The sequence below is a fragment of the Mus caroli genome, chromosome 4 (assembly GCF_900094665.2).
Source record: "Mus caroli chromosome 4, CAROLI_EIJ_v1.1, whole genome shotgun sequence".
In the NCBI taxonomy this organism is placed as follows: Eukaryota; Metazoa; Chordata; class Mammalia; order Rodentia; family Muridae; genus Mus; species Mus caroli.
Genome location: NC_034573.1, coordinates 78,743,491 through 78,755,188, shown reverse-complemented (window position 1 = coordinate 78,755,188; position 11,698 = coordinate 78,743,491). Strand labels below are relative to the sequence as shown.

Genomic DNA, 11,698 nt, shown 5'->3' with positions numbered 1-11,698 from the left:
CTCTGCCTCTCTGCCTCTGCCTCTGCCTCTGCCTCTGCCTCTGCCTCTGCCTCTGCCTCTGCCTCTGCCTCTGCCTCTGCCTCTGCCTCTGCCTGTCTGTCTCTCTCTCTCCTGCTCAAGACAGTTCTCTAAGCAGTTCTCTTTTTATTCTAAAAGTTTTTCTGGATAGCTTCCTTTGCAGATCATAAGCCAAGTCTTTTATTTTACATATCAAACAAGTCATTTACTCCAGGTTTCTTTTTGCTTTTTCTATAAATCAATATCCTGCAACCCAGACTCCTTAATTCTTAAAAGACAGCAAGCACACACTTTATTTTAGTATTGCAAGAGAATTCAGAGACCTGCCTGTCTCTGTTAAGCACAGATGATAAGATAACTGGGTAGGATCCAGTCCTGAAATTACCATTTCTACCCCACCCGGGCCTAACCTTGTTCAGTCCCAGGCTGACCCTGAACTCACACATCTGTCTTCTTAAGCATAAACAAAACAACTTAGTTGTTTTGTCTCCTTCGATCACCACTCCCTAAATCTCTTTATCTCCTTCCTTAGTATCTTTCTGACAAGTTGTCTCACAGCACAGCTGCTTTTGTTCCTTTAGATTTGTGAAGCCCCTCCTATAATTCATGTTGCATCTTTAGTTTTTGAGAAATTATATATTTTTGAACCTATGTTTTTGGAGTTCTTTTCCATAGCCTTAAGGACTGTTTGGAAGGCATTTACCATTTTTGCTGAGACATTAGCCACACCTTCACCTCCTGGACTTGCGCTGACTCTGATCATGGAGTCACTAATGTTAACAGGGAGGACATTCCTTGAAGGAAGAACATAAACTATGTACATTATCATACAAACAAGCCTTATGTCCACAGCAGCCATCAACACTAGATGTGTGTGTGTGTGTATACACATATACACATGCACACACATACAAATATATATTCTTATCACTGCTGCTACAGTCAGAAGGATGAATGAATATATGGCCTACCTGTGTGTTGCTCTGCTATCACAAAGAAGGAGGAGGAGGAGGAAGAAGAGGAGGCAGAGGAAGAAGAGGAGGGAGAGGAGGAGGAGGAGGAGGAGAACCTTTGCTAGGGTTCTCTTATTAGTACAACCCTGGGACTCCATGCTTCTGTTATAGAGATGAAGAACCAAATAGTTTTGAGGAAGTGGGTCATAGATGGGGATCAGACACACAGACTGGAAATAAATTGGTGCTTGTGAATGAGAAGCTACTGTAGCACATATCATTTCCTATCAAGGTAATTCTGGATTCAGAAATTTAGACTCTATAGTTTGTGACTCACATGACTGGTCTCATACACACTTAAAGCTGATTTTGAGAATTTCTAAAACAAAAAGCTGGACAAAAGGCCAAATATCTTCAACAAATGGGGCAGAAAAGAGAAAGGGAAAATGAGGCTAAAAATGTATTTTTTTTCAGGGAACTAGGAGACTATGTTTATATAACTGCCCATTTAACTGACTGATTCCCAAGTGTGTTTTAAGATGAGACATTTTTCTAAGATGAAACTACAAATCACTGATGTTAACCCAGCTAAGTGGTTATTTTGTAGCTATATAGAATTTGTGGATTTTAGCTCTGCAGAGAGGAAATTTCCAGCTTTTCTTTTTTTAATTACTCTCTTTTGTCCTCCCACTAGTGCACACAAAGCAATCTCTATTTCTCCATTACCTTGGTGGCCTCTGGTCATCTCTATTCCTCCACCAATCAGCTCTGCCTCTCCTGTCCTTCAGTTCCCTTTAGAAAGTTCAGGTTGACTTGACTGAAGCACACTTGAGCTTACACCCTTTATGAATGAATCCACATTAGGTTTCAGTTTTTAACCTGTGATTAATTTGATTTATAGCTTTCCCTTCCCTCCTGGAGAAAGTGTCTTTATTCCAGGTTTAGTTACTTTTCTGTTCCTGATGTCTTTACCCAGGGAAGGACTGATGTGTCAGTGCCCTTGGCTGGTACAGGACCCTCCATTAGAACTGATCTCCGTGGCTCCAGGGCTGTCTACTTCAGACTTCTTATAACTGAGGCTGCAATGATCTTTCTAAATAACCCAGAGTCTGTCTTTTCATGACTAAGCTTCTCGACCATTTACTGTTTATTGTGGTCCTATCTGCTATGTACACTTCCATGATTATTTATAAAGCTATCACATTTTGCTCACTTTCAATCTGTGATCTAATCTCTCTCTGGCCAAACCATGCTACCTTTTAGTGTTCCAATGAAGTCTGAGATCTCCTACCTCACCATGGCATTGCCCCTTACCACAGAAATAAAGCAGTAATACTCAATTGTAATTTTGATGTATGGATCACATTTATTTTTAAATCCGTGGGTTGCGAACCCTTTGGGCAGCATTAAACAAACCTTTCATAGGAGTTGCCTAAGGACTCATAACAGTAGCAAAATTACAGTTATGAAGTAGCAACAAAAGTAATTTTATGTCTGGGGCAGAGGGGTCACCAACCATGAGGAACTGCATTAAAGGGTTGCAGCACCAGAAAGGTTGAGAGTCACTGCTTTGAACAGTTGACATTAACTCCCAAATCAAACAAATCACAATTGTGTGAATCTAAGTTAAAGAGGCTTGCTTATACTTGTAATTCACAGCACAGCACTATCTCTCCATATTTATCTTTTTTTTTTTTTTTTTTGCAGCTGCTGAGATAGGATTTTCTTTGAGTGACCAAGGTATACGAGGCCAGCTGGCAAGAAGAACCCAGCGAGAAAGCATGCCAGATCGAGCTGTCATGCAACAGAAACAATGGAAACCTAATTTTCTGACCTGTCTTGTTGACTTCAGTTCATTTGCAGATGTAGGATTGTAGAAACAACACTGACATGGATATTAGAAGGCCTGGGATTCAGTCCCGTTTCTGATGTGATGTAATTGTCATATGACCATGCGCATGTGCTAGCCCTTGGACTTTTATTTATAAGACAGTCAAGCAGTGGATATGGAGAAGGGACCATAACTCCCATTCCTTGCGGTAAATCTGTTCTATGTTTATTCTCTTTATGATTCGTTACTATTGCTGACATTTTTTTTTACATTTTTCATAATTCCACTTCAATAAATCAAGAGCCCTCAATGGCAGTATTCTTAATTTTTTCAGTTTTATTTTTGTGTGCATCTGTATGAGTTATGCCATGTGCATATGTGGCTATCTATGTAGGCCAGAAGAAGGTATTGGAACCACTGGATGTAAAGTGACAGGTGATTGTGAATCTCCTAACATGGTGCTCTGAAAGGAAGTTGTGTCCCCAGGAAAAGAAGGATGCACCCTAAACCACTGAGCCAGCCATCTTTCCAGCCTCAGTTAGGCTATTTACAAATAATCACAAAATAATTTTGCAAATAGTTGTAAAATACCACAAATAATGTTCTACCAACATAGCTTTTAAGGTATGTGGCTAAACTCTAAGACCTTTGCAATCTTGTGAAGAATAAAATCTCACATTCACATTTACACTTGGAATTCATCTCATATACAAGAAATGTCTGACAGATGTATTGCCTCTCCTTTTTCCTCTCTGAAAAACCCTGCATGCCCCTTCTCTATCACCTTGCTAACCCACATGAAGACTGACTGCAGCTCCTTTCCTCCCTCACATATAAAACCTTATCTCACAGCTCATGTCTCAGAACAATTTAAATGGCATGTCCATTGTAAATCAATGCGTAGATGTAAGTTTTAAATAAATGTAAACTTAAAACAAATCATACATTTCATATTATTTTTATGATATTTGAAGTTGTTATGTCACAGATTCAGACTCAATCAATGTCCTCCCATTTGAGGCAAACGTTCTTAAAATGTTTATACTGTGACACGTATAAGAATAGAGTGAATAATAGTATTTGGAGAACCTGCTCGCTCTACAATGTAAATTGCTCATCACATGCTAAAAAGTGAGCTTGAAAATGAAGACAAGTTCATGGCAAATGGGCTAACATAGCACTTCATCGCCTTACTGAGTCTTCAAGGACACTCTGACGAATTGATACCAGAAATCAATCCCTATTCTGTATTCTTGGACTTTAAAGGTTACCAAGCTGAAAGTCAGCCTAGTTGTTACATGTCAGGCCTTCCCTTTTGCTGCAAGTTGTATGAATTTTCAACATAGTTGCAGGCAGCAAGGATCTGCATTCTCTTACCTGAGTCTGAAATTCTATGTACAGGAAAATGAATGTCTGAAAACACACACACACACACACACATCTCTGCTTCCCTCCTGCCCTTCCTCCATCCATCCCTTTCTAAATATCAGAAACATTTGAGTAACAGGTAATTTCAAACTTCATCATCAAAGCACAATAGTCAAGAATTTTTATTCTCTACCATTCAAGTATCATTCAAGGAAGGAAAAAAAAAAAAAAAACAAAGTAACAAACAAAACCAACCTGCAGTTTGAATTTCCATAACACCAGTATGGAATACAGTGCCCGTACAGTTCACTGAAATTATAGTCTTCAAATCAATTACTCTTTATAAACTCTAGAAGACAACCGAGTAACTCTCAGAAACTTACTTCCTTTCAGGCAAAGTGAATTACTTTCAGAATCTTATTTCTGTGCAGTCATGACACCTCTGGATAAGTTACCTGGGAATAGTTCAGCACTTACTTGGCATAGGCCGCTGATGCACATATCCAGTGATTCTGTATAGCATCGTGTACCATCTAAGACCTTTGGTGCTAGTTCAACAACCAGGCTGGTTCCTTTTGCTTGGCACTTGAGTGAGCATGGATTGTCAGGGTCATTAGATACAGGAAGCCATTCATAAAACTGTCCATGGTACTTGACATCGTTATGAGCAGAACACTGTTGAGCTCGGAAATCACCTGCTTCTGGTGGGCAGTCCTAGAGAAGAGGGGGAAAGGGCATAAGTAGACATTATGAGAATATCCCCAATTAGAAAGCTGGGACAGTTGTGTGGTCTGTGGAAGTTGTAGAAAACCAAGTGAATATCCTAACTGTTACAGATGACCTTCACTGTGTCTCTTTAGAGGTTACATGATTATTTGGGCCCTTAAAATATAAAGATCTGAGAAATAACTTTGATAGATTTTCTCAATGAAGCCAAATGAAAATGTAAATTGAAATAAATCTTTGGGTTGACATGAGTGCAAAGTAGACACCTAGAAATACTTTCTAAATGATGTCTGCTCATCCAGTCTCTTCAACATTATGACATTTTGATGCCTTCTAATTTTGGATAGCTGAAAATGTTCTTGTCTCCCTCTATTCTGAAAATGAGAGATATGACAATGTTTTGTTTGGTTGTTGTCATACTGGAGATTAAAGTGATGGCTTCATGTAGTTTTGTTGTTGAACTATATCTTTAGATACTTACAGTTTTTTTTTTAAAAATAATATTTTATGAGTATGGGTCATTTTCGTACATGCATAATTGTGCATCCCATTCATGCCCAATGCCTGCAGAAGCCAGAAGAGGGCATTATATATCTTAGAATTGGTCTTCCAGATGGTTGTGAGTTGACTAGTGGGTGCCAGAAATTGAACCCAGGTCCTCTGGAAGAGTAGCCAGAGCTCTTAGCCACCCAGCTCAAACCTAACCTAGACTTTTAAAGTTTATTTATTTGTTTATTGATTAATTGGTTGTCAGGACAGGCCTTGCTTTTCACTTTGTCACCCAAGCTGATCTGGAACTAGTAACCTCTCTGCCTCAGCCACCTGAGGATTAAGATTATGGACATGAGCCATCACACCTACCTAGATCTATGACAGGCCTTTATTTCAGTAGCTAGTAGAAAAGAACTATGATGCATTTATTTGAAAAAAAAAATATGTGAAAACATTTGTGAGCTGTTTCCTAGAACTTAGGAATCATAGCTTCTAAAATTAATATGGAGAACAAAGACAAGAGACCATCCTTTTTATGTGAATTGCTTTAGGGTCAGCAGTGAGGCAGGGAGAAGAGGACATGGCTATTCTCCACAGATGGATTCTCCTTCCACCTGGCTCCCTATGCTCCATCCAGGGACCACTCAGCTCACAAGGTCTTATGAGAAGGTCATGAACATAGGTCAGCCATTGACCTACCCAAGGAATATATCCAGCAACAATTACTTTGACTATTTAATAAACAATTAAAAGAAAGAACCAGAGAATTAGGATGTTCTATTAATTTAAATTTTAAATAATGTTTACAGAGACTGATGAAAAAGAAAATCCTCTAAATGTATATTTCATAAGGGAAACTTAAAATGTAAAATTGTAATTAACAATGGTTATTGTCTAATGAATGATAAAACTTGGAGAGATAGAAAATACAATCAAACTTTAAAAATGGGAGAAATGGGGAAAACTGGGGTGGGGGGCTTAAAGTGGGGAGGAGGGAAGGGAGATGAATACAGGAGAGAAAGAAGGAACAAATAACACTGTTTGAAAAAGCCTTAATGAATCATATTACTTTATTTTTTTATTAGGTATTTATTTCATTAGCATTTCCAATGCTATCCCAAAAGTCCCCCACAGGCTCCCTGACCCATCCCCCCACCCACCCACTCCCACTTCTTGGCCCTGGCGTTCCCCTGTACTGAGGCATATAAAGCTTGCAAACCATATTACTTTATATATACCAGAAATTACATGTAACATGTGTGTGTTTGTATGAATGTGTACATGTACACATATATGAATCTATATATTCATATATATGAATGTATATATTCATATATATTTATGTATGTATTTGAAATGATATTATAACACTTGAGATGACAATTATACTCACAAGAGCCATGATTATCTTATAAAAACCCCAGTACCAGGCATGAGAAACCTCCTTTTGAGTTGTTGGTTAGAGTAGGCCAAGAAACTTGTAAAACAGTATAGGCTTTTGCTATTACTATTGCTATTGCCCTGGGTTTCCTCCCAAAGGTAGAGGGTAAGTCCCTATTGCTGAAGATATCACATGGCTCTGACACAGAATTCAGAAGATTCAAGTTGAATCTAACCTTGAATGTCTCCTTCCTAAAGTTTAGTTTTAATAGTACTAAGAAGGTGTTATGCAAGCTGATAAAGGAGGGAAGCAATCAATAGCACCTCTCAGCTGTGATTTCTATCAATGATCAGCAGGACACGATCTTTCTAAAGGTACAATAGTGGCACTCATATCTTGGTGGTACCCAACAGCTGTCTAATCTGATTAGATTTAAGTCCTGCTCAATAGGAGCGAAATCATGTATGTTAACAGAAACCCCGTCAACTGCTAAGGGATCACTGGCTTGTAGATCTCAGAAGAGAACTTACTTCCTTTACTTTATGAGATCAGCATAATTCCTAGCTGCATTCTCAGCCTATTACTCAAATACACACAAATACACACAGGTAAGTGTAGTTCTTTCACCTCTCAAACAAGAAACCTCTCTTTGTAGCAGATGGAGACCATCATAGAAAAATAAATCCAAATTCAGAGATCAACTGATAGTGGGGTACCCATCACTCCAGTAGATACAGTTACAACACAACTCTGGTATCTAAGGCTCAGGGAACATCACCATCAGATAAGAGCTAGAGAACCAGAAAGTTGGCTGCAAGATTGGATCTCTTAGATATTACAGGGAAGCTATATCTAAGATATCTCAACAATATGGCTTCCTAAATAAGATCCAAATAAGGACAACACCAAATGGATATGCTAAGGTGGAAGGGGAAATCTCAAAGAGCCCCACTCATAGACAAAGAATGGCTAAGGACTGCTGCAAGAGGGAGGATTAGTCTTTCCCACTATGGAATACCAAGTGGTCAGCCCAGAAATCATATCCACACAATTTACACTAAGGTGACTCAGCAGACATATTTATATATTTACACTTATAGAATGATGATGATGATGATGAGGAGGAGGAGGATGAAGGAAGAGGAGTAGAAGCAGAAGAAGCAGAAGCAGCAGGAGTAGGAGCAGAAGCAGAAAAGCAGCAGCAGCAGCAGCAGCAGCAGCAGCAGCAGCAGCAGCAGCAGCAGCAGCAGCAGCAGCAGCAGCAGAAGCAGCAGCAGCAGCAGAAGAAGAAGAAGAAGAAGAAGAAGAAGAAGAAGAAGAAGAAGAAGAAGAAGAAGAAGAAGAAGAAGAAGAAGCCATGAATTAGAGGGGGAGTGTTGGGCAACATGGGAGGAACTGGAGAGACAGGACATTGGAGAGATTGGAGGGAAGAAAGGGAAGGAAGGAAATGATATATTTTAATTAAAACTCTAAATACTAAACCACAAAGGGAAATTATACTTTTAAAAGTTACTTTAGGCTGGCTTTTTGATAGTGTCTTATTTTGATTTTCTTTTGCTATACTAAGAGAGTTAGACTCAAATAACTTGAAGAGTAATGGATTATTTTAGCTTGCAATTCTAGGTCATAATTGAGGGAAGTCGGGACTAGAGCTGAAACAGGACCCATAGAGGAATGCTGCTCAGTGGCTTGCTCTGGAGCTTGGGCTTAGATGGATTTCTTGTACAACACAGATTCCCATCCCTAGAGATGGTGTCACCCACAGTGAGCTGAGCATCTCTATGCTAATCATCACTCAAGGCAAATTCTTATAGTCTTGGCCACAGACCAATCTGATTTGGCCAGTTTTTTAATTGAGGCTTCCTCTTGTCAGGGGTTTCTAGATTGTGTCAGATTGGCAATAAAAACTAACTAGCACAGACAGGTAAATTTTATTCATTGTCTTCAGAATGAGATTCTCTATAAAAATTCTGGACTATCCACCTTTGGAAAGGCTTCTCTTATACTCTTTTATCTTAATGGTATGTTGTTAGTAATTCTCTCTCACTATGTTATCAATCTCAGAGATATTTTATTCAGTTCTTTCCCTGATAATCTTATTATTTTCATAGAAGCATTAGAGAACACTCTTGTTTTTTTTCTTTTTTAATTATAAAATGCTTACTGACTCTTCTATTACATTACTGGTTCTACTAAGCAACACATAAGGTTTTGGTATTTGGGGGGAGTGTAAATTTTTACTGGGCAAGGTAGGATATATATAATTAAACATTTATTTGGTATAAACATGAAATGGTTCAAACTATAGTGTAAAATCTTAAAATATATTTTCTTATTAGTTTTATGTTTGTTTTTTTTTTGAGAACAAAATACAGTAGAAAGAGAAAGTATAATTCATATAAAATACAACGTATGCATAAGTGCCCAAGTTCACACCATTTGCAGTCATGGGCCACCATAATTGGTTGGCTTCATAAGTGCTAGGATACATTTAACCTTTAAAACAATCATAAATAAAAAAATTCAGGGTATATGTGCATACTCTATACTACACTTACTTTTTATTGTAAGAAATCCAAATTGCACACTCTGCAAACCTACAAGAATTACACACCACCATTCTAACACCAGCTTGTTTCAGATCCTATGCTCCAAGAGAAAAGAACAGATCAGCTGATTTAACATAGGCTCTTTGCAGACCCGTGGTCTAAAGGTAACATTACCTTTTGCCTACTTTAGAAATTCTGCCAATGTTTCCTTAGACCTCACTTGCTAGCTTTTCCCTAAAAGAACCTTTATATTAATTTCCATCCAAGCTCCTCAAGTTTGCTTCTCTAAGTCTCCCTGTTATGCATCTTAGAGTCTCGCTCAAGCTGCTACTTTCCTATGTCAACAGGTGGAATAAACCAGCTCTACATGGTCCACAAGTTCCTTTGAGGCCATTAATAAGAACTAAACTGATGTTCTAATTAATAACATTTGAATCAAGTATTTTCTAGACACCTGTTACCTCGGCATCCACTTGCTTACGCTGCAGAGCAGAAATACTGAAGCAGCCTCACTGACTTGGAACATTGAGGGAATTGCTTCAGATGGTCCCAAACACCTCTCCTAACTGCCTTTGCTTCTATCCTATGAACACAAGTTAATGAGCTTAGAAGGGAATTGTAATGTCAGAGTTAATCATCTTTGCCAGGTGAGAAAATGTACAAATAATTAAGAAATGTTCTCCTATGATCCAGAGGTAATTTTCTGCATTTTTTTCCAACTCCAAAAAATACTATCAATTACATTTGTACAATGTTTTAAGTGGTATATCATCTCAGTAAAGACACGAAACTCCTGCAGATTCTTCAGTTCTTTCTGTTTAGCAAACTATGTTCATGTATTTCCTAAAATGTTTAAGACTGAAAGTGGTATAAAGGAATATTAGTGTAAATCAAGTTAAATCAAAGTTTAAGTGTTTTCTGTGATAAAACTAGTGTACATATTCAGACGTACTATAGAGAATCAAGATACAAACAAATAATCACCTGCATGTTATCCTGCATGTTATGGTTCCAAGAATACCCCAGATACACATTTTATGATTCTTTCTACAGCTGTAACTGCACCCCTGGGAGTAATAATGCATATGGATACTTCAACACACTTTTATCACAAATCAAAGTTTGTAGAGTTGCAAGGATATATTTTGTGAAATCATGGATGCCCTTGACCTGGAGTTCAGAGCTAGAAACTGGACATGAGTCCTTTGAATATTTGGGTTTATCTGACCCTGGCATTGTAAAACAGGTTCAAAAAGCTCCTTAGACACCCAGTAGCTCTTACAAAATAACTTGCTGATGATTTCAGTGTAAGTGATTCAGAAACATGAATCAAATTTCTGATGAAGTACACATATTATAATAATTAAGGGAAGAAGGACTTGGCAAAAGACTCTTTCTTTGAACCAAAGCAAACAACCAAACAACCAAACCAAATAAATAAATAAATAAATAAATAAATAACACAGACTAAAATAAATCAAAGCAAAAACTTCTCAAGTGTCATTTAGGACATTTATTGACCTCCCCTAGAGGAAGCTCAGAGAAAGTCCCTATAGACTCTTATCCTACAAGTATTCTAATAAACACCATTATCATCATGGTTGTCATCATAATCATCAACAATAGCAACATAGTAGTAATAATAATAACTGTTAAACTGTAGAGAGCTATCATCCACAGATATTTAGTTTTGAATTATAATTGAGTGCTTTAACAAGTATGTTTCCCAAGCTGCTTCAAGTCAGATTCAGAAACATATGTCCTAATTGTTCTATACCATTTGTGACCTTTCCTTGGATGTCACCTTTGAGACACCAGTTTTTGGGGGGATACTCTTTAGCACAAGCCACAGTTCTCAGACCAAAGGTAATTTTCCTTTCGATATAAGGAATGCAGAAAATACAGAACCTGTATAGCTCTCAGAAAACATTAAAGGTAGAACTAATAGTCTTTCAATGAGATATTTAAAATAAAAGCAAAACCAAGACAAATACCTTCTGGTTGGTGCCAGCACTGGTCACCTTGGGTGCGGAATTGGCGAACACACCCAAGGTCCCCTAGAGAACTCTCCATGCAATCTTAGGACCACCAGTGAGTGGAACACAACTTCTGTTCCAATCCAATCCCATGGAACCTGAGACAGCATTAGGGGAGCAGAAAACCCGGCCTGACCAGGGTCACAAGTCCCTTCTGGTCAGTGCCAGCACCGGGTCACCTGGGTGCAGAGTCGGCAGACACCCCCAAGGTCCCTAGAGGACAGTTTCTGAGGTAGACCCCGTTTTGGGCCCTAGACATCTGGGCACCTACCCCGCCAGAGGAGAGGTGTCCGCCCAGCCCTCGAGGGCTTTGCTGGAGCACCTGGGGGAGCCATCTTGGTTCC

The 11,698-nt window shown here is 38.6% G+C and overlaps 1 protein-coding gene across 3 annotated transcripts in view; it reads right to left on the bottom strand.

Moving 5' to 3' along the window:
• Positions 1–11,698, bottom strand: part of Adamtsl1 (ADAMTS like 1) — an 883,891-nt gene that overhangs the window by 259,474 nt on the left and 612,719 nt on the right. For all 3 annotated transcript variants that reach the window (XM_029476025.1, XM_021160015.2, XM_029476026.1), the window contains one exon: positions 4,648–4,884. In XM_029476025.1, coding sequence (XP_029331885.1) covers positions 4,648–4,884 — 237 coding nt within the window. The remainder of the gene's footprint in view (positions 1–4,647; positions 4,885–11,698) is intronic.